At 51.7% G+C, this 23,533-nt stretch overlaps 1 protein-coding gene and 1 long non-coding RNA gene across 4 annotated transcripts in view; both read left to right on the top strand.

Moving 5' to 3' along the window:
• The window catches only part of LOC131518773 (serine/threonine-protein kinase MARK2-like), a 50,743-nt gene extending 48,030 nt beyond the window's left edge, over nucleotides 1-2,713 (top strand). Inside the window, exons 1-2 of one of the 2 annotated variants that reach the window (XM_058741165.1) lie at nucleotides 1,422-1,552; nucleotides 1,589-2,713. In XM_058741165.1, coding sequence (XP_058597148.1) covers nucleotides 1,691-2,695 — 1,005 coding nt within the window. In that variant the 5' untranslated portion in view covers nucleotides 1,422-1,552; nucleotides 1,589-1,690 and the 3' untranslated portion in view covers nucleotides 2,696-2,713. Of the gene's footprint in view, nucleotides 1-1,421; nucleotides 1,553-1,588 lie in introns of those variants that run through there. The other variant, XM_058741174.1, reaches the window with a different exon arrangement.
• Nucleotides 1-23,533, top strand: part of LOC131518820 (uncharacterized) — a 67,835-nt gene that overhangs the window by 16,935 nt on the left and 27,367 nt on the right. The gene's annotated exons all lie outside the window — the stretch shown is intronic.

Here is a 23,533-nt window from a genome sequence, read left to right on the forward strand (position 1 = left end):
TTCGGTCTCAAATTTTCTGCATGACTATCTTCTTTTGCATTTAGTTGATTTTTTTTGTAGTGAAACATTTTAATTCCCTTCTCATTTCCTTTTGTGTATGTTCTGTGGCGTGTGTGTGTGTGTGTGTGTGTGTGTGTGTGTGTGGTTGTGTGTGGTTACCGTGGGATTGCTTTTAACATCCTAAAGTTACAACATTGTAATGTCAATTTATACCAGCTTAACCTCAATAACACATGAAAACTCAGCTACTTTACAGCCCTGACCCCACCTTCTTTCAGTTGTTAATGTCACAAAATTACATCTTTATGCATCTTGTGTCCAAAAGCATAGATGAATAATTAGGTTTTTAAATATATCAGTCTCTTAACATAGAGAACCAAAAGTAGAGCTACAGACCAAAGTCATAACAATACTAGCGTTCATAATTGTCTGTCTGCTTACTTTTACCGGAGATTATTTCTTCAGAAGGCTTCGAGTTACTTGTTCAGTGCCCTTTCATTTCAACCTGAAGGACCCCCTTCACTGCAGGGCCGGTCTAGTCATCAGGGCAAGGCTTTCAGCTTTGGTTGATCTGGGAATGTTTTCATTTCTTCCTCATTTTTGAAGGACAGTTTTCCCAAATGTAGGAATCTTGGTTGACAGCTTTTTTCCTTCAATGCTTTCAACACATCAACCCATGCCTTCTAGCCTCCAAGGTTTCTGATGAGAAATCTCCTCACAACCTTATCAGTGAAAATATGATGAAAAGCAATGTTCCTCTGAGCTTTATAGATGTTAATAATGAGCCTTATCGTGTTTTACACAACACAACGTTTCCTTATACGTTGTAGCACCATTTTGAGACCAGGAACTGAGTATTTTAAGTGTAGACATTACGAGGTCTATACAAGCCAAAATTACAGTTTTCTAAACTTGAAGTGAAAAGGCCACTGAACCATCTTATAGATTTTGATTTCTAACAAAGTAAATATCAATCTTGAAAAGCCCACACAAACAAACAAAAAGCCCATTGGGGGTCTTTTTTTTTTTTTTATTGAGTAAAGGGGTTTTAGGAGTAAAAAGTGAGGAAACCACTGTGGTCTCAGACATCCCCAGCCATGATTGCATAATTGGCCCATTTCTTGCTGTGCCCTCACAAAGCCCCATGGTGAAGTCATGGCAAGACCTGTCTATATAAGACCCTGGCTCGGCTGGGTGTTTGGTCTTTACAGCCCAGGAAGCCTTGGTGACCTGTCGGCCTTTGACCCTAGCTAGTTTGATTTCGATTCTCTTTTTTTCATTTTGTTTATTTTTTTATTTTAATTTTTCTTTTTTCTCTACTCCTTTTCTCTCCCAACTTTTTTTTGCCTTTTTCTGTTTTTACTTTTTTCTTTTTTTTCTCCTTTTTTAGTTTTTCTTTTTCTCAACTTTTCTTCGTTTCCTCGCTTCATTTTCTTTGTGTGTGTGTGTGTGTGTGTGTGTGCGCGTGTGTGTTTTTCATTTGTTTTTTTTTTTTGTGTGTTAGCGTTTTAGTACAGTTAGTATAGTTCATATTGTTAGTATAGTTCATATCGTTAGTATAGTTCACGTTGTTAGTATAGTTCATAAGCATAGTATTGTTAGTATTGGCAAATTTTGTAGGTTGTTATTGTTGGTTAGCATAGTCCGTGTAATTAGCATTATTTAGCGTTAGTATAGTTAGTAGGTCACCATGCTTCAGGGGCGTAAGGCCATTACCGCTGGTGAGGAGGACTTCTGTATTTATGAGATCCCCGAGATCACCAGTGAGGGCAGCGTCCCCCCCAGGAAGCAGTCTGATGTGACGTTCATCAAGAAAACCCAGAAGGACCCCGCTGGCCTCCAGGGACTTTGTCGTGAAGCCCAGAATATGAAGACCTCAAGTCACCCAAGTGTTGTCAAGTCACTTGAGGTGATCAACACCAAGGAAACGTTGGTTCTCCTTTCAGAATACGTAAGCAGAGACAACCTGCGTGACGATTTTACGCACCATGGCCAAGTGACGGAGGAGGTTCCAGACACATTCTGCCGGCTGTTATCGGTGGTGGAGTACTGCCACCAACAAGGTATGATAGGCGGGTATCTGAAGCTGGAGACACTGCTTTTTGGCAAGAAGCTGAAGGTAAAACGCACGGGGGTTGGACTGAGCATCCAGTTTGCTGGCTACAAACTCCACACTTTCTGGGACAGCCCCCCTTATTCTGCCCCGCGACTCTTCCTGCAGCAAAGGGAGGACACCCCTTCTGCAAGCGCTTGGAACCTGGGGGTGGTTTGGTACTGCTTGGCCACCGGGTTGGAGCCGTTTGAGGGGGAAGTCTTCTGGGACGCGGAACGAAATATCGAAAACAGGGAGCACAGTGCTCTGGTTTTCATGTCCCTGGAGAGTGAAAACATGTGGTACACGTTGACAACTATCCAGCCCACGATCAACACACCAACCACAGTCCGCTGCTGGAGCTCCCTCGCAACCTGTTCCAGCACAGGCCTGTCCTCAGAGCGGAGTAGTCTGACCTCCGAAGGGACCAGCATAGGGACCACGATTAGCGGGCCCAGATGCAACTTGCCAGCCACAAACTCCGACACCAGCAGTGAATACAGGCAGCCAGGGAGGATGTCCCTAGAGCCAAAAAATCAGGTTCTCAAACCTCTCAATAAATTAAAAAATGTATTTAAAAAAAATAACAAAATACAACCCTAAAAAAATGTAAATAAATGAGAGCCATGAGAGCCACGTGTCCGTGCCTTTATTTTATTTTGTTTTTTAACTTTAAAGGAACTTAAATGTTTGTTTTGAAAGAGAAGGGACAGTGCGAGTGGGGGAGGGACAGAGAGAGAATCCCAAGTCTACTCTGTGCTATAAGCTCGGAGCCCGACGCGGGGCTCCAGCTCACAAAACTGTGAGATGGCGACCTGAGCAAGACCAAGAGTGGGACGCTTGAGCCACTGAGGCCCACCCAGGAGCCCCGTCCCTGCATTTTAAGTGCAGGGAACGATGCTGAGCTCCAGGAAGCCCGGGGACATGGCACAGGAGATTGGCCAGGGCGACGGGTGGGACCAGATCCAGAACAGCTTCACAGGCTGGAGGAGTGTCGGTGGGCTAGTGACCTGCTGGATGTGGAGTTGTAGGAAGCACAAGGTGGAGGTGGTGAAGTTTTGGAGTGATGGGGGGTTCGTGGGTCTGGAGCCGATGGCCAAGGAAGAATTCGTGAAGAAGTCTTTGGTGCAAAAAGGTGATTGTATTAAAGCACGGGGACAGGTCCATGGGCAGGGAGAGCTGCACTGGCGTCGTGACGGGTAGCTCATTATATACCCTCAGGTTGGGAGGGGGTTAGGGAGAGAGCCAGACTTACTCTAGGACTCAAGGTTCCAGGACCTTGAGGGGCTAGCTGTTGCCAGGAAAACGCCATTTCTTGCCGTTTAATGAAACCTCAGCCATGAGACCCTTTAGATGGATCTGGGCAGGCCATAAGCGTGGAGGATGATTGCCAGCATATATGCTGCGGGGGTTAGGATGAAGTAGATTTGTCTTTATTTGTCATAATGGCGTGTGGGCAGCGGGGGCCCCGGGGGTGGGTCACAATGGGGTATGGGCAGCAGGAGTCCAGGGGATGGGTCACAATGGTGTGTGGGCAGCAGGAGCCCCTGGGGTGGGTCACAATGGGGTGTGGGCAGCGGGAGTCCAGGGGATGGGTCACAATGGGGTGTGGGCAGCGGGAGCCCCGGGTCCCCTTCCAGGGACTGCCCACCTGGTGGGGAAGGAATGAGCTGGGTGCAAACACTCTGGATATCACCCTCTCTTTCCTGTGCACCCACTGGGGACCAGACCTCAGCCGGTGGATGTCCCAGCTCTCCCTACCCCACCCTCCCCCCTGCTGTCCCCCTCCTCCCTTCTGCCCTGGCTCCGGACTCACCTGCTCTCACTGGCCACAGGTGCAGGGTCCATCATGGCCCCCTTCCTTTCATGTCTCACTTTGGCCACCTCCAGAAGCTGACTTGGATGACCACGCATAGCAGGCTCTTTTTGCCCAGATGTTGGGCCAACAGTAATCCACTTATCTCACTGGAAAGTCTTAAGACACCACATAAAACCAAATCATGGCTCTGTGCCCTCTGTATACATGACAGAGAACCCCAATATAACAGACTGGTGAGGAAGGAGGTGGGGTGAGATCAGAGAGGTCCCTAGTAATGGCCCCCGAGTTGTAACTACTGAGAGGCTTGTCACCTCTGGGTGCCCCAGGAGATTCACTCCTCTCTCCCCTTCATCCCCGACCAGAAACACTCCAGATTTGTGCCAGCAGACTGGTTGACTGTACTGTGTTTTAAAGGACAAGGAGTGCATAATTCACTCATTTATTCACTCAACAAACACGTTTACATGATGGTATATATGGTGGAGGTTCCATGGGGCACAGGACCCAGTTCCTGCCCTTCAGAGCTGAGGCCACCGAGAATAGGTAAGGGAGCGTGGAGTGCAGTTCCAGAGTCAGGTTCAGATCGCAGCTCTACCACTGACTCGCCGTGTGACCTTGGGGAAGTCACTTAACCTCTCGGGGCCTCAGTCTTCCCACCTATAAAATGCATACGCTAGTGATGCCCGCCTCGAGGACAGCTGTGAAATTGAAATAAGGTCATTTAGAGAAGCTCTGGGAACACTGCCCAGGGCAAAGTGCGGCAAGTATTTACTGCTCATTTGGCGGCCATTACTGAGCACCTACTATGTGCCAGGCACCAGGGATGCAGCAGTAGGCCCCGGAGGGGTAGACAGGTGAGCAGTGCAGAATACCCAGGAGACCCCAGGTGTGGGAAAGCAGAGGCTCCTGGGGATCACACTCCCTCCACCTTTCCTTGCCCTGAACCTACAGCTGCTGGCCCCTCCTGCTCACCTGCCAGCCAGACCCCATTGTCCTGCGGCATCTGGGGAGCGCTTTGCCAATTGCCTGCCTCAAAGGTGCACTTGTCCTAGCTCTTGCCAGCTGGGGGACCTCAGGACACTGCCTTGGCCTCTCATCACCTGCTTTCTTTCTGTGAGGGAGGACCCAGCCCCTTCCACAGGGGTTCAGCGAGGAGCAGGGGACAGAGTGGATGGCATCCAGCCAGCAGGGTCAGCTCCTGCGGTGACCGGGAAGCAGCTGGTCAGCTTTAAACACACCTGCAGCTCCCCTGTGGCCCGCGGAGCCTCGTGGTCTGTGGTCTGCAGAGGCGGCCCAGGGCGGGTGATGTATCTGTGCCCCAGGTGTGGTGGAGGGGGGTTAATTAAAAAGGTGGCTGGGAGATGAATTTCTGGAAACACAAATTGGAAACCAGTGGAAGCTATCGATCTGCCTAATGGGAAGCTGATGGTTTCTGAGCGTGCAGACAGCTCCGGCACAGGCAGGTGGCAGGAATCGATGTGGCCCCTTCCCTGAGCTGATCGGTCCCAGGTGCACTGGGAACATGGGTCGGGGAAGGGCCGAGGAGGTGCCCACAGCCTCCCGGTGGGGCCCTGGGGTACTGATTCTGGCTCAGAGCTGGGGAGCCCGCTGCGTTTCTGCTTGGGGTCCTCATCAGAGGAGCTCCTATCCTGCCTCAGTTTCCTCATCTGGAAACTCCTGACCCCTGGTATTATTGTCAGGTTAAGTGGGTTGTGACAAATCCCGTCCTCAGTGCTGGGTACACGGGAGTAAACACCCTGGCCCAGGTCTCAGCCCTCCTGGAGCTCACACTCTAGTGGGTGCCACACACAATGAGCAGATACAGTTTCAGGGAGAACTGCCTGTGCAAAGGCCTTGAGGGGGGAGGACCCGGTGGCCTGCAGTTGGCAACAGTAGCCTGGGATGTGAATAGACATCACCGTGGCAATCCACAAATACCCCCCAGATTTCAGATCCCCACACCCCCAGGGGACTGCGGCACCATTGCGGAGAACCAGTGATGTGGATCTGCTCGTTTCCTTTTCACGGAGTCCCTGCGGCATACACGTAATTTTATGCCCGTTACACAGATAAACAAAGTAAAGCTCAGAGACGCTTGGCCAGGGCTGAAGGCCACACAGCTAGGAAACCGAGCCTCCAGTGCAGTGCTTTGCCACAGCTCATGGAGCGGGCGTGGCTGTATTCCTTTGGTGTCCCCGCACTATCACAGCAGGGCTGGGCCCAGGGCCTGGCTCAGCAGCCCCGGCCCATCTTGGGCTGCGATGGTCTAGAATGTAGGCAGGTGACTGTTCACACTGCCCCTGGTGAGTGGATGCCATTGAGGCGTGGGCAGACTTTATCAAGCTCCGGCTGGTGCCTGGTCTCCTGTCTCACCACACCCCTTCCTTCCCTCCCTAGACCAGAGTCAATTTGAAAGCACTTACTCGTGAAATGCTCTCTCAGGATTTGGGTGGGGAAGATGGCCAGTGTTAGTCTGCTTATTGATCGCTGGACTTTATAAGGGTTTATCTCTGAAACAATGAAACTGAAAGATGGCCTCTAAATTTTTATCTCCAGCCTATATCTCCACCGCCTCCCCCCCAATTCCAGGCTTTTTAGCACCAGTGGCCCTTCAGGCATCACACTGCCCATCCACCCAAGGGCCTCCTGGGTCTCCGTTTCCTTTCTACTGTCTCAGCAGGGGGAGCTTTTATAAGCACAAACCACATCATGTTGCTGGTTTGGAACACCCGATGCTTTGCACTTTGCCCAAAATCTAGATTCCCCATCACACCTGCCCTGCCTCCCCCTCTACCTCCCCTGAAGGGGCACTCCCCTTCAGACACTCCGTTCCCCTTGCAGCTCTTCAAGTACACAGGGTGTTCTCTGGCCTCAGGGACTTTGCACTGGCCACTCCCTGTCTGAACCACTAGTATCCCAGGTCTTTGCATGACTGGTGCCTTGTCACTATCCAGGTCTCAGCTCACAGGTCACCTCCTTGGGAAACACTCCCGGACCATCCCCAGACACCTTCACGGCGCGTAGTGCCCTCTCCAAGTATTGAGTGTGCACCTGTGCACAAGCTTCCCGTCTATCCCTACCCCCATGGTAGCAGGAACTGTCTTTCCTACTTACCACCCAATCCCCAGGGCCTAGGCCAGGGTTTGGTAAACATTTGTACAATTAATCAATGAACAGAGTGTGAGGCTTTGCAAAAATTCAGCCGGAGACACAACCTGACTTGGCCCGGAATCCTGGGCTTTGCTGGATTTACCCTCACTTGGTGGCATTGTGCTGGGTCTGCCCGCCACCCCCTCCACCAGTCCCAAACCACTGACCTGAGGATAGGTAACCCTGTGGTGTCCTCAGCCCCTGGCTCTGTCCCAGCTCGGAGGGCGGGCCTCAAGGGGATGTCCTGGAGGCCGGTCTGCACTGAAAGTCCAAGCCCTCTGTGTGTGTTGAGGGGAAATGCCTCCCCCTGGGCTGCCAACCCCAGCAGAGGAAACCACCCCAACACCCAAGGGGTTAGGACTTGAGGATGAAGTTTCACCAGGCAGATGAGGAGAGAGGGAAGAGTGTCCTGGGCAGAGGGAACAGTGTGTGCAAAGGCCTAGATGTAGGAAGAGCCTTGTATAAAGACAGAAGAGGAAAGAGCCAGCCAAACCTCATTTTGGAAGGAGGACTATGGTCTTCATCTGCCTCATTGGATCTCCCCCACCACTCTATGCTAAGGAGGAGTCGGTGGAGCTTCACTCAAGGTCATGGGGAAGTCTTCTCCCATGGCCCCTTGTACCAGCCTCCTCCCTGCCCTCCCTGTTCCTGCCCTTGCCACCCTGCTAACTGTTCTCAGCACAAAGCCAGAGGGGCCCTCCCAAGGCTCCCACCTTAGAGTAAAGGCCAAGGCCATCCAAAGCCTGCACCAGCCAGTCCTCTGACCACCCCTCCTCAACTGTCCCCATCACTCCCTCTGCACCAGCACAGCGGCCTCCTCGCTGATCCTGGAACACACCAGGCACACTCCTACCTCACTCAGGGCCTTTGCACGTGCTGAGCCCTCTGCCCAGAACCACCTCCTTCCTTGCTGGTTCTGCTTGTATAGGGAGACAAGGTGAATTGGGCACGAACAGGGAGCACTTTGAGGTTGAGGGGGCTTTCCTGGTATCTAAAGCTGCCCCAAGGGAGACCTTTTGGGGAACACTGATGGCTATTTTCCTAAAACGTAGGGCCAAGAAGCCCTCCCAGAGCTGGAGCCCCAGGGTGATCTGGGAGAAGTCCCATTTACCTTGGCCTGCTTCATTCCTGTAAATACTGACTGTGGCTTCCCAAAAGATCGAGCTCTGCCAGTGATGTGACTTAAGCGGGGCCTCTAAGGGCTACGGATGCCTGGGCCAGCACTCAGGCACAGAATGGCCACTACCCGTAAGCCCCGCCTGGTGCCGCCTCCGCTCTTTCTGAACAGAGGACGGTAGTGACCTCCGTGACCACCCGAGGGACCTGAGCCTGAGAAGTCTTTGTCCCACTGGCTCTGAGAGGATGCAAGTCTTAGTGGTTTTAAAATGTCGGATTCTCATGAAATGCCATCCAGCACACCTGAAGCGGCTTCCCCTCCCACCCCACCGAGTACTTGTCAGCACCCCCAGGCCGGAGTCTGACACGCCCACGTGCCCAACTCCGGCATCAACTTCCCCAGGTGGCAGACACAGGCAGCCTAGTCCAGCTGCACCCATTCCTGGACCTGAAACTCCACTCAGGTCTCTGCTCAAGTGTCGCCTCCTAACCCCCCTCCCCATCTTATCCCAGTTCCTTCTCCTTCAGCGCACTGTTGGCTACCTGACATGTGACATAGTCATTGTGCAACAGCTTCCTCGGTAGGTAATTTACATATAGAAAGCCCACCCGCTTAAAGCATGCAAGGCCACGGTTTTAGTATATTCAGAGTTGTGCAACCATCACCACTGTCTAATTTTGTGATGTTTGCATCACCCATAAACCTATACCCATTAATAGTCATTCCCCGTTATTACCCCCGTCTTCCAAGCCCCTGGCAACCACTTACCCATTTCCTGTCTCTGTGGACTCGCCTGTCCTGAATATTCCTATAAACGGGACCATGCGCTCTGTGGTCTTTTGTGACCGACTTCGTTCATGGAGCAAAGTGTTATTTCTAATCATCCATTTCCCCCTACCTCAGGGCCTTTGCACTGCTGCTCCCTTTGCCGTGAATGTTCTTCCTCAGATACCTCTGCGGCTCCTTCCTTCACTCCGCTCCTCAGCAAGGGCTTCCCCAACCCCTATTTAAATGGGTAATTCTCGTCCTCTTCCTGGCCCTTCCAACCTTACCAGCTTTGCTTTCCTTCAGAGATCTTAGCTTCCCCCCACTCCCTGACATCGCTGCACTTCCCTATGATTCTGTTACCAGCCTCCCCAAAAGTCAGGGACCTTGTCTCGCTCACTGCTCAGTGCCCCCAAAAATGGCTGCATGTAATAGCTGCTCTGTGTTGGTTGAATGAAGAAATTCCAGGGTCTTCTGGGATCCTTTTAACCTTACTCAGAGCCAGCCTAGGGTCTGGTGAGGCCAAGGGCCACCTGGGGGCAGGCACGCATCAGGAGCGCTATCACCCTGGGATGCTCAGTTTTGGCCTCTAGATGCCGCCACAGTGCTCAGGGTTCCAGGGGCCGAGCTCAGCAAGGGCCTTAAGTGTCCGGGGCCTTCGGTGCCCACGAAGGGCAGCTGGGCATCTCGCACAGTGCCATGGAGCTGGCCATGAGGACAAGGTCTGCAAGCAGGGCTCAGGCCTCAGCCTTCCCCGGTGACAAATGGCTGATAATTAATGTTGGACCCGCACGTTATTAATCGATTTAAAGTCGAGTGCGCAGCCAGAAGCGATTCCGAGGAAAAAAATGTTCAGCCCCACATCCTCTTCATTCTTACTCATCAATCACCAATTTTGCAGGCAGCTTATTAAAATGTAGAGAAAAGCGTGGCTGGAGAAATAAAAAGCCCTTAAAGGCCCAGAGATGGTTTATCAGGGTTTTGCAGATGCGGAGGCAAAGGGTGGGGAGAGGGGTGTCAGGAATGGCAGAGCTGAGGGGCCAGGCTCCATTTCACAGAGGGAGGGGCTGAGGTCAGATCCTCAAAGGTGAAGGGCGATGGTGTGAAATCCAGAAGGGTTCATGCCAGCCCAGGAGCATGGCCAGAGGCTCGAGCCCCCAGCCCAGGAGGGGGGTGAAAGGGGGGGGCGGAGCTTGCATAACATGCCAGCAGACAGAACGAAGATCCCATGTGGAGGACTTAGTGACCGAGGACAGCGGATCTAGGTCCAAATGCAGGGCAGGGGAAGACCGTTGCTTTGGAGTTAGGCAGATCTGGATTCAAATCCCAGCTCTTCTCCCGACCAGTGGTATTAGCGGGTAAGTTGCTTTCTGTCTTGGAGCCTCAACTTCCTCCTGAGCCAGGAGAAAACCAGACCACTCTCAAAGGTTTGCAACATGGAAGGAGGCCACGTATACGAAGGCCTGGGAGACTTTAGGCAGAGGATAGATGCTCAGTAAATGAGAACTATCTCTGAAGGCCCAGAACCGGTCACAGACCACAGCTGGTGTTTCTTCCGTGTCTCCAGAGGGCATGAGGATGTATTTTGAGTCTAGAGCCAAGCAGGTTTGCCCTCTGCTAGGACAGTCTTTCCAAGTACCAGAAGCCTGCTATGCTTTTGCTTGTCCTGTTTCTTGTCTGGGAGTGTGCTTTCTTGTCTCCTTCCCCTAGGGAACTCTTACGCATCCTTCAAAACCTAGCTCATACGGCACCTCCTCTGTGCTGCCTTCCCAGTACTGTCAGTTGCTTGACTTCTGTGTTCCAAACGTACTGGATTCTTGCTAGATTGTGAATCCCTTGTGGGAAGGGCCTTGCTTTGTGCCGCCTCAGGCGGTGACATAATACCTTTAATTGGATGAATAACTAAAGGGATGAGCAAATAAATGAATGGCCATTTACCCCTTCCCTGATGTCACTTAGAGGCCTGTCCCTCGCCATCCTTTGCCTCCATGACTGTGAACTTCTCAAGAGCCAGAGCCCGGTCTAGGGGTCTTGCCTTTGTCTGTCTCCCACTGGCCAGGTCCGTTCTTGATACATACTAGCTACTCAAAAGATGTCAGAATGACCGAGAGGGAAAAGAGGAGACGGGAAAGCTGAGCCCATGCTTAGTAAGCACCTACTAAGAGTCAAGGGTGGTGCTGAGCATTTTCACCTGTATGATCCTTTTTTTAGCGTCATGCCAAGCTCATGGCGCAGATGTGGGTACTGGGGCAGAAGGACCCAGATATGTGCAGGAGCCAGAATTTAAACCACAGAGTCTGAATGGCCCTTGAGAGCTGTTGCCATTTCATGATGATGCCTTCCAAAGGCGTTCATGCATGCATGAGTGACTTAATGAGTACACAGATAAATGAATGAATTACAGAGTTCTCAGGAGAAGCCTGCTGCCTCCTTCCTCTCTCACGCCAGTCCCTCTGCCTCCTGCCCAGGCCTTTCTCCGGTACAGCTGGGTCAGCGCTTTTATTTGGGGCTGTAGAATGAGACCTGGCCCGCCCCATGCCTTTGCAGGACTCCTACCTCCCTGCAGATTTTCCTGTGCGCCGCCCCCCTCCTACACCCTACCTTTCCTTGCTCTGCAGCTGCTGGCCCTTCCTGCTCCCCTGCCAATCAGACCCCCATTGTCCTGCCACATCTGGACTGCTCTGCAAATTGCCAGCCCCGAAAGGCTCACTCAGCATTCTCTGCAAGAAGACGTGCAGGCTTCATTCACAAACACACGTTCCTAAAAGGCTGGTGATTGTGTCCTCAGCATCCCCATTGGGGCCTACCTGGAGACTTGGAGTGGCAGAAAAAGCCCCAGATGGCTGGGGAGGGAGGGGTGACGGAGCAGGAAGGGAGCTTGGCCTCTGGGAAGTGCAGGGCATGCATTACAATATCCTTTGTTCCATCAGCTGCCAAAGCCTGTGTTCCTGCCTCTCGAGAGATAGTGTCTTCCTAATGGGGCTGCAAGGATGTCGGCGGCGGGAAGGCTGTTAACACCCCGAGGGCTGGACCTGCCCCGGGGTTCTGGTTCAAGAAGCCTGGGGTGGACATTTGATGCTTTGGTTAGGGGAACCATGAGGAGGCTTCAGGAAGGGCGAGACCCTGCCCAGCTGGGCTCGCCTCTGGGGAAGGCAGTGACCATCTGGACCGGGTCACACGCAGCCCAGGGGACCCCACGGACAGGGATGGTGGCAGTCTCTGGCTCATTCGCCTGTGCAGTAAGCCTAGAGCAAGGTGAGGAAGAGGGAGGGTGCTCAGAGAGCAAGATCTGACTGGTGCCAGCTCACTGATGACCATGGTCACTACCATGGTGAAACAGCAGCAGTGGCCCCTCTGAACCCCAACCGTGCGCCAAGTACAGAACACCTACCTCGCTTAGGGTCTGATTTGACATCAGTGAAGTCTTTGTTCGTGAATAATCTGAATGTGCTCCTCTGCTTTCCGGGGACGTAATGATCGAACTGAACTCCCACCCTCCCTGAATTTCCAGTAGAAGCCCAGAGAGGGCATGCACTCTACCCCAGGTCACACAGCTTAGCAGGTGTAGGACTGACTGAGAGAAGGCCCTCGCGAACATGTGGTTGCTGGAATCAGTTGGCCTGGGTTTGGCTCGTGGGCCCCTCTGCTCAGCCGTGTGGGGAGAGACAGTCCCCGAGCTTCACTGTCCTCAGTTGCTACTTCTGTTCTATGGGCCTGAGGAGACGAAAGAGGCTGCTGTGACCACTCACGCTCAACCCCCCATCAGTGGACGTGGCTGCTTCTCTGCCACCACCTCCTTATGGCAAACCTGAGAGACGAGGAGCCTGAGGGTCAGGGTGAGGCAGTCCCCAGGGTCACACAGTGCAGTCCCCTCCCTGAGACATCGCTCCTCCTCTGGAAGCTGCTTTGAGAGGCTCCTGGCCTCCTGGGAGACCGTGTGCGGGCTGTGCTCACCCTGAACCTGGTGTCAGAGCCGGGGTGAGGATCTTCCTGAGCACAGGCAGGGCAGGGCCAGGCCTATAAGCTCCTCACAGGGCTGTGGGAGGCAGGACTCAAAATGCCTTGGATTAAAATACATAAGAAAAACGGACAGTGGAAATTGATAAATGCGAAATTAGTGTCCTCAAGGCAGGATATGGCAGCTGACCAGGCACAGCCCGGCCCACCTCCCCGGGCTCTCAGGGCAGACTGCCGAGGGACACCGTGTGACTTAGCACCTGGGTGGGTCACTGAGAAGTGACAGTATCTGAGTGGGACCTTCAAGTCTGACTTAGTGCATGGGTGAGACCACTGAGGGGTGACTTTGGACCTGGGTGGGGCTAAAACAATCCCACGCACGGAGATGTTGCCAAAAGGATCCAATCTAGAAACAAGATGTAGGGACTGGCGTGGGTGTGGAGGTGGCGAGTGGTCTCATGGGCAGGCCTGGGAGGGAGCCAGGTCTGTTGAGCCTCTCTGGACCTCCTTGAGTCCCAGAGGTTTGGGGTTTTGCCAGCAACTCTTTCCAGGACTGTGTGGCAGCCACATGCTGCCCTCTGCTGGGACATCGTAGTATTACACCCCATGACATTGGGCTTGGGGCAACACCAGGACTTCCCTGAGAACTTCATGGGGACATCCCTGGGATCCAGAGTCCTCAGGGCTGGCAGAGGCTCCCAAGGCCTTCTTCTACCCCTGACAGACCCTTGCTTTCTTAGTCACGGAGACGGGGAGCTCACCCCTTTTTGCAGTCAGCTTCAACCCTGCACAGCGCGGATCAGCTTGGCCACAGAAGGCGTTGCAGTTGGCTCCCTCCTGGTGTCATCTCTGCTCTCTGGGTTTCAGGACTGCCTGTAGAGCCTGGGAGTGCTGAGCTGCCCTCCACCAGGCTGCCCTGCTCCAGACCAGGCTGTCCGGTTCCTCCAGGCCCTGCCCACCCTAGCCCTACACAAGCTGCCTTATGCCTGTTCATCTTTCATGGGGGAGCTCCAGACCAAAGAGACCTGGCAGGAGCTCCGAACAGCTGAGCACTGCCCCCTCCCCTGGAGGGTAAGGCTTTCTCAGGAAAATCCCTGCAGATCTCTCAGACGTGCCTGTGTCTTTGTTTCTATGCCAGAGATGCTCAGTGTCCCTGGATCCAAAGGGAGGCTGACAATGGGCCAGGAGTTGAGGAATGGCTGGATATGGACAAAGGGGTGAGGGGCCGGCTCAGAGAGGCCAGCCAGGGTGAGGCCGCAGCACAGCCGGGAGCTGGGACTTCTCTGGAGCATCATGGGCAGGTCCCACAGGGGGCTCTCAGGACCTTCCTCGCCCAAGTTCCTGCTCCTGCAGGAGCCACAAAGGAGGGTATTCTCAGGGAGGCCAAGGAGAAAGGAGAGGGGAGGGGGAAGTTGGCAGGCTTGGTGGTGAAGGAAGAGGACCGATCACTTGAGTAAAAAGCCCAGCGACTTTATCCGTCATCATGTAAGCAGACTCGTTCATTTGCTCGTTCCTCAAATATGTTTTGAGTACAAGCACACCTTACCTTATTGCGCTTTGCAGATACTGCATGTTTATTTATTTATTTTTTTTACCAATCGAAGGTTCGTGGTGACCCTGCTTTAAGCAAGTCGCTCGGCGCCCTTTCTTCTGCAGCATTTGCTCGCTTCACGTCCCTGTGTCACATCTTGGTAATTCTCGCAGTATTTCAAATTTTTTCATTGTTAATCTATTTGTTCTGGTGATCCGTGAAGAGATTGTTGAATGTTGCTGCTGTAACTGATTTGAGGTGCCGTGAACCGCGTCCATAAAAGATGGGGAATTTAATCGAAAGATGTGCGTGTTCTGACGGCTCCAGCGACCAGCCCCTCCCCTTCCCCCCTTCCTCTCCTCGGGCCTCCCTGTTCCCCGAGACACAATAATATTGAAATCAGGCCAGTGAAGAGGCCTACAGTGGCCTCTACGCGTTCGAGTGAAATGAGGACTCCCACGGCTCTCACTTTACGTGAAAAGGTAGAAGTGATTCCGCCTAGTGAGGCAAGCGTGTCAAAAACCGAGAAAGGCCCCAAGCCAGGCCTTGTGCAACAAATAGCCAAGGAACGTGGCTGTGATGCGAATGCGAAGGAAAAGTTCTGGAAGGAAATTCAAAGTGCTCCGCCAGTGAACACAAAAACGGTAAGAAAGTCACGCAGCCTGAACGCAGAGATGGAGAAGGTTTTCGTGGTCTGGATAAGAGATCGAACCAGCCGCAACATTCTCTTAAGCCAAAGTCTAATCCAGAGCGAGGCCCTGACTCTCTTCAATTCTGTGAAGGCTGAGAGAGGTGGGAAAGCCGCAGAAGAAACGTCTGAAGCTAGCGGAGATTGGTTCGTGAGGTTTAAGGAGAGAAGCTGTCTCCCCAACATACGAGGACAAGGTGAAGCAGCAAGTGCTGATGTAGAAGCCGCAGCGAGTTTTCCAGAAGGTCAGGCTGAGACGCGAATGAAGGTGGGTTCACGAACCAGATTTCCAGTGTAGATGAAACAGCCTTCTGTTGGGAGAAGATGCCGTCTCGGATTTTCGTAACGAGAGAAGCAAAGTCAGTGCCTGGCTTCAAAGCGTCAAAGGACAGGCTGCCTCTCTGGTGAGGGGCTAATGCAGCTGGTGACTTTAAGTCGAAGCCAGTGCTCACTTACCATGCAGAAAACCCCGGGGCCCTTGACAGTTACGCTTTATCTACCCTGCCAATGGTCTCTACGTGCAACAACCAGGCCTGAATGACAGCACATCCGTGTACAACGTGGATTGCCGAATATTTTAAGCCCACAAAAAGATTCCTTTTATATATTTTTAAATATGTTTGTAATGTTTATTGATTTTTGAGAGAGAATGTGGTAGAACGTGAGCAGGGAAGGGCAGAGAGAGAGAGGGAGAACCAGAATCCGAAGCAGGCTCCAGGCTCTGAGCGGTCAGCACAGATCCCGACGTGGGGCTTGAACCCACAAACCGTGAGATCATGACCTGAGCTGAAGTTGGATGCCCAACTGACCGAGCCACCCAGGCGCCCCTATACATATATATATATATATATATATATATATATGTTAATTAATTTATTTATTGGGGTGCCTGGGTGACTCAGCCACCCAGGCGCCCCTACGTGTGTGTGTGTGTGTGTATATATATGTTAATTAATTAATTTATTTATTGTTATATGTTATTTATTTATTAATTTATTTTATTTTTTATTAATTTATTTTATTAATGTATTATTGTTTTATTTATTGTTATATATATTGTTATGTATATTATATATATTATATATAATATATATATTAATATATGTAAATTTATTTATTGTTATATATTGTTAACATATATATATAATATATATATGTTTATTTATTTATTGGGGTGCCTGGGTGACTCAGCCACCCAGGCGCCCCTACATATGTGTGTGTGTGTGTGTGTGTGTATATATATATATGTTAATTAATTTATTGGGGTGCCTAGGTGACTCAGTCGGTTGGGCATCCAACTTCAGCTCAGGTCATGATCTCACGGTTTGTTGGGTTCTAGCCCCATGTCGGGCTCTGTGCTGACAGCTCAGAGCCTGGAGCCTGCTTCGGATTCTGTGTCTCCCTCTCTCTCTGCCCCTCCCCCACTTGTTCACGCTCTCTCTCTCTCTCTCTCTCTCTCTCCCTCTCTCAAAAATAAATAAACATTTACAAATTTTTTAATTTATTTACTGTGAGAGAGAGACAGCACAGCACAAGTTGGGGAGGGGCAGAGAGAGAGGAAGAGAGAGAATCCCAAGTAGTCTCTGCTCTGTCAGTGCAGAGCCTGACGTGGGGCTCGATCTCACGAACCGCGAGATTGTGACCTGAGCCAAAATCAAGAGTTGGGACACTCAACCAACTCAGCCACCCAGGCGCCCCTCAACTTTCAAGTCTTATTGTTTCAGAAATACATTTCCTAAGGCTATAGCTGCCATAGGTCCTGATTCCTTTGATGGCGCTGGGCAAAGTAAATGGAAAACCTTCTGGAAAGGATTCGCCATTCTAGGTGCCATTAAGAACATTCGTGATTCGTGGGAAGGGGCAAAAATATCAACCTTCACAGGAATTTGGAAGAAGCTGAGTCCAACCCTCACAGAGGACTTTAAGGGTTCGGGACTTGAGGGGAGGATGTCACTGCAGCTGTGGCGGGAAGAGCAAGAGAACCAGAATTAGAAGTGGAGCCTGAAGATGGGACTGAATTATCGGAATCTCATGATCAATCTTGAACAGATGAGAAGTTGCTTCCGACTGATGAGCCAAGAAAGTGGTTTCCTGAGATGGAATGAACTCGTGGTGGAGATGCCGTGAAGATTGTTGAAATGACAGCCGAGGGTTTACAATATTACATAAACTTAATTGATAAAGCAGCGGCCGGGTTTGCAAGGATTGATTTCAATTTTGAACGCAGTTCTCCTGTGGGTGAAATGCTCTTGAACAGCATTGCAGGCTACAGAGAAATGGCTTGTGAAAGGAAGCGTCAATCAATGCATTATTGTCTACTTTTTTAAAAATTTCTTCTTAATGTTTTATTTATTTTTGAGAGAGAGACAGACAGAGTGTGAGCAGGGGAGGGGCAGAGAGAGGGAGACACAGAATCCGAAGCAGGCTCCAGGCTCTGAGCTGTCAGCACAGAGCCCGATGAGGGGCTCAAACTCACGGACCGCGAGATCACGACCTGAGCCGAAGTTGGACGCTTAACCGACTGAGCCACCCAGGCACCCCCAAAGTATTTTTAAGTTAAGGTATGTATATTGCTTTTTTGGACACAACACAATCGCACCCTCGATAGACAACAGTGTGACTGATCTTTGAACTACACGTGTTCAAACTGTGTGGGTCCACGTATGTGTGGAGTTTTTACAGTACTATAAATGTATTTTCCCTTCTTTATCATTTTCTTAATAAAGTTTTTTTTCCTATAGTTTGCTTACAGCTAGAGCTGTAAGAATACAGTGCATAATAGATACAACACACAACGTATGGGTTAACCGACCGTTTATGTTACCGGTAAGGCTCTGGTCCGCGGGAGGCTATTAGCAGTTAAGTTTAGGGGGAGTCAAAATGTAGGCGCAGATTTCGAACGGCATGGGGGTCAGAGCCCCTAACGCCCACATTGTTCGAGAGTCAACCGTGGCGTGTAAACGTAACTTTTATTTATTTATTTTTTTTTTTATTTAAAAAAAATTTTTTTTTTCAACGTTTTTTATTCATTTTTTGGGACAGAGAGAGACAGAGCATGAACGGGGGCGGGGCAGAGAGAGAGGGAGACACAGAATCGGAAACAGGCTCCAGGCTCCGAGCCATCAGCCCAGAGCCTGACGCGGGGCTCGAACTCACGGACCGCGAGATCGTGACCTGGCTGAAGTCGGACGCTTAACCGACTGCGCCACCCAGGCGCCCCTAAACGTAACTTTTAGATGCACTGTTATACGCACAAACCAAAACATTCGTTTGATTTTATTGCGACACCGGCTTTATCGTCATGGCCTGGAGCCAAACCCACACTGCCTGTGAGGCGTGCCTACTATGTGCCAGGCGCGGTCCCGAGGCTTGAGTCTATACCAGTGAGTAAAACAAGCAGAATCCCCTCCCCTTTACGGAGTCTATACCTGAATGAGGGAGACAGTCAGCAAACAAATGGGATGCTCTCAGAAAGTGGTAAGTGCTCCGAAGATAGTGGCTTGAGGGTGACGGGGTGGATGACGTCAGGGGACAGGTGGGCAGGAAAAGCCCCTGTGAGAAGACACCTACCTACATGCTGAGAAGAACGGGCCGGGTGAGAATCCAGGGCAATGTACTAGGTACACGGTCGATCCTTGAACAGCTTGAGGGCCAGGGCTCCCTGTGTCGTCAGAAATCCACATGTAACTCTTGACTCCCCAAACACTTAACTACTAATCACCGCCTGTTGACCAGAAGCCTTACTGGTAGCATACACAGGCAGTTGACACATCTTGTGTGTTACACGCACTTTATGCTGTATTCTCGCAATAAAGTAAGCTGGAGAAGAGAAAATGTTAAGTACGAAGAACAAACTGGTGGTGGCCAGAGGGGAGGAGGTGGGGGGTGTGAAATAGGACATTAAGAGGTACAGACTTCCGGTTATAGAATAAGTCACAGGGATGAAAAGTGCGACACTGGGGATACGGTTCGAGTCTTGAATTAACGTTGTCTGGCGACAGATGGTCACTACATTTATCACGGCGAGCATCGTGTAATGCAAGAAGTGTCAAATCACTGTGTTGCACACCTGAAACAGAACATTGCACCTCAACTATACTTCAATAATAATGTTTTTAAAAAAATTAATGTTTCTTTACTTTTGAGAGAGAAAGAGCGTGAACAGGGAAGGGGCAGAGAGAGAGGGAGACACAGAATCCGAAGCAGGCTCCAGGCTCCGAGCTGTCGGCACAGAGCCCGACGCGGGGCTCGAACCCACGAATCGTGAGATCGTGGCCTGAGTCGAAGTCGGACGTTTAACCAACTGAGCACCCCAACAGTAAGTTTATTTTAAAAAAGAAACCCCATATCCGCTAGCCGTCTCCCTCACCCCGCTCTCCCCTCAGCCCCCGGCAACCACCGATCTACCCTCGATCTCTATGGATTGGCCTCTTCTGGACATCTCACGTAAACGGCATCTTACAATCTGTGGCCTTCTGTGACCGGCTTCTTTTCACTGAACGTCACATTTTCAAGGCTCGTCCGCCTTGTAACATGTGTCAGCCCCTCACTCCTTTGTGCGGCAAAGTCACGTGCCATTGGATGTATGTGACACAGTTTGTTGATGCACTCGTCAGTCGGTGGACATTTGGGTCTTTCCCACTTTGGGGCGATTCTGGGTAACGTTGCTGCGAGCATCCGTGCACAGCTTTCTCCGTGCACACGTCTCCGCTTCTTGTGCGCACTAGGGGTGGAGTCACGGGTCCGGTGACAGCTCCATGTTTCATACTTTGAGGAACTGCCAGACCGCCTGCCACAGTGGCTGCACCGTGCACGTTCCCACCAGCAGTGCGCGAGGGTTCCTGCTTCTCCACCTCCTCGTCAACACTTGTCGCCATCCAGTTTTCGTCTGAGTGTCCTGGTGGGTGTGAACTAGTTTCTCATCGTGGCTTAGATTTGCGTTTTTCTAACGAGGGCCGAAGCCGAGCACCTTTTCATGCGCCTCTTGGCCGTTCGGACCTCTCTTTGGAGAAATGTCCGTTCAGAGTCTTTGCCCCGTATTTGCTTGTTTGTGAAAACAAAGCGACTTCCTGCACAGGAAGCCTGCAGAAAACTTAATGCCTTGATGAATAGGAGCCACAGAGCTGAGAAGGGAGGAGGAGAGGTGGGGACCAGACTTTTCAGTATAAACCTTTCATATTTTGTGGTTTTGAATCCTGCAAATACACCATGCAAGTGCAGTTTTAGAGAGCAAATGTGGGGGCGCCTGGGTGGCTCAGTCGGTCCAGTGGCTGACTCTCAGTTTCAGCTCAGGTCATGATCTCCTGGTTCGTGAGTTCGAGCCCCGCGTCGGGCTCTGCGCTCACAGTGCTGAGCCTGCTTCGGATCCTCTGTGTCCCTCTCTCTGCCCCTCCCCCGCTCGTGCTCGCTCGCTCTCTCTCAAAAACAAATGTTAAAAAAAAAAAACATTTTAACAAAAAAAAAAAAAGAGGGGCGCCTGGGTGGCGCAGTCGGTTAAGCGTCCGACTTCAGCCAGGTCACGATCTCGCGGTCCGTGAGTTCGAGCCCCGCGTCAGGCTCTGGGCTGATGGCTCGGAGCCTGGAGCCTGTTTCCGATTCTGTGTCTCCCTCTCTCTCTGCCCCTCCCCCGTTCATGCTCTGTCTCTCTCTGTCCCAAAAATAAATAAAAAAACGTTGAAAAAAAAAATTAAAAAAAAAAAAAAAAGAATAAGAAAAGAGCTAACGTGAGCAAACTGCACCAACTCATCCAGACCAGCCCTCAGCAGTCCCTGGAAGTGATAGCTGAAGCTTGATTCCAGAAACGCAGTTGGCTCCTGGCTGGTGTGGGTGACCGCGGCCCCCCACCCCGTCCCCGCCAGAGGTCCTCGTCTGGGTCATTCACTCAGCCAGGAGGGAACTCCCTTGATGCAGATCATTGGCCTGCCACACCCCCTCTGTTAAATCTTATATAAAAACCACCTGGGAGGAAGGCAGTAGGTGTCAGGCCCAGGAGGTAGAAACCTGGGCTGTGAGAAGGGGAAGGACAGTATCATCCACGTGCTGCCCTTGCAGCCTGGCTTCTTGGTCAAGGCAGCCAGGGGGATGGTGGGTATAGTCCCAGCCCTTCTGCCCTGGGGGTCATCAACCAAGCAAGCGTAGCAGGGGGAGGGGGGGAGGTGAACCTCGTGGGCCCAGGGTTCCAGATCCGAGCTCTCCATTGAGACTCTCCTGGTCTCTGGGTGTGAGGTTCTGCCCTGTATCGCCAAATGCCCAGCAGGTGCCCAGGAGATGCGTGTTGAGCAAAGGTGCCCCTTGCAGTGGTATGGGGAGGGGGTGTGGGCAGAGGAGGACCTGTGGTCTGGGCCAGGACCTACCCTGCGAGAGGCCTGTGGCGTCCTCACCCTCCACGCCTCATGGGCATGACCTGCAGAGAGAGCTCACAGCCAGCAGGGGAGGCAGATGCCGACACAGAGCGGGACAATGTGAGGGACAATGTGGGGGATGTGCCTGAATGGCGGGACCACCATGGAGCTGTGCCGTGAGCTCAAATTTCATCCCCTCGCTCATTCAGTGTTTTGTTGAGCATCTACTGTGTCGCGACCACTGGGAATATAGCAGTCAACAAAACAGATAGAAACCTTATCTGCGTGGAGTTGACACAGTAATAGGAGGAGGGGACAGGCCAGACACTAGAATCCATAACTAAAAATACATGAATTTTGTTAAGGTGTACAATTAAGTGCTTTAAGTTTTTTTTTAATGTTTATTCATTTTTGAGAGAGAGACAGAGAGAGAAGGAGTGTGAGCAGAGGAAAGGCAGAGCGAGAGGGAGACAGAGAATCCAAAGTAGGCTCCAGGCTCTGAGCTGACAGCACAGAGCCCGACGTGGAGCTCGAACTCACGAACAGTGAGATCAGACCTGAGCTGAAGTCGGACGCTCAACCGACTGAGCCACCCAGGCGCCCCTCAACGGTTTATACCATAATCACTGAGTTGCATGACCGTCGCCACAATCAATTTTAGAACATCCTCATCACCCCAAACAGAAACCCTGTACCCATGAACTCACTCCTCACCCTCCCCGGGCCCCAAGCTCCTGGCAGTCACTGACCTACTCTGTCCCTATGGATTTACTCATTCTAGACCTTTCATATAAGTAGAAGCACACAATCCGTGGTCTTCTGTGGCTTCTTTCACTAAGCACAATGTTTTCAAGGTTCATCCACATTGTACCATGTCAGCCCTTCCTTTTTTATGGCCACATAATATTCCATCGCATGGACAGGCCGTTTCTTTCTCCATTCACCTGTTGATGGATGTTTGAGTTGTTTCCACTTTGGGGCTAGGGACAGTTTTGATGATGATACGCGTTAAGGAGAAAAGGCAAGGATGGGGTCTGGCAGTGTGGACTGCGGAGGGCATACGGCAGGGCCTCACTGAGGATGGGGCCCTGAGCAAAGGCCCAAAGGAGACAAAGATACAAGCAGATAGTTGGGAGAGGAGCGTCCGGGCCAAGGCAGGGCTGATGTTCAGCAGGTACGTACCTTTGTTAAAATATTAAAATACTTTCATGCCAGTGAGTTGAAGACCATGCCTGAGCCCCTAGAACGTCCCCATGCTGCTGCTGTGCTGTCCAGCCCCACTAGTGGCCCCCTCACACATCCCCAGGACTTGCAACAAAGGAGTTAGTACTTAGCAGAGCAGGAGGTGTTTCTGAGTGCTCAGGGTCAGTGCCCTTGTTTTAATATTCCCCTGGGCGAAGTCCACAGCACATGCAAAAGCCCTGGGGCAGGAGAAGGCTGGGCAGGCTGGAGGGAAGAAGAGACCCTACGCTTGGGGCAGAGTGAATGAGGGGGAGAGGGGTGGGAGACAGGTCAGGGGGATCACTCAGTGCCTTGTGGGTCATTGCAAGGACTTCGGCTTTTACTCTGAATGGGCCGGGAGCCCTGGAGGGTGCTGAGCAGAGCAGTCAACGTGCCTTGCTTACTTTTAGCCCAAAAATACAATCTGGCTGCTTCTGTAGATAGGCTATTGAGAGCCAACCCGGGGAACAGGGAGGCTTATGGTCATCCGGAGCTCAGAGGGAGGCCGGGACCAGGGTGGGATATGGAGGTGCGGAGTAGCGAGAGCAGGTGTGTGGGGTGGGGGGTACGAGAGGGAGAGAGGAAATGACAGGGTAAGGTTGCCTTGCCGAGAAAACGAGATCGCAAGAGGAGCAGGGTTTGGGGAGAGATGGGATGTACCTCGCCGGACATGTTGAGCTTACCGTGTCCTAGGCCAGCGTCTGGGTGGTTTACAAAGCCAGGAGTCTGGATGAGACTACCAGGGGGTGAGTGCAGACATAAGAGGCCAGGGACACGGAGACAAGGAGGAGCCAGGTGAGGAGATGAGGAAGGAGAGGGGAATAGAAAAGACATAGTATCGTTTACTGCTGT

This window comes from Neofelis nebulosa, chromosome 1 (assembly GCF_028018385.1).
Source record: "Neofelis nebulosa isolate mNeoNeb1 chromosome 1, mNeoNeb1.pri, whole genome shotgun sequence".
Classification (NCBI taxonomy): Eukaryota; Metazoa; Chordata; class Mammalia; order Carnivora; family Felidae; genus Neofelis; species Neofelis nebulosa.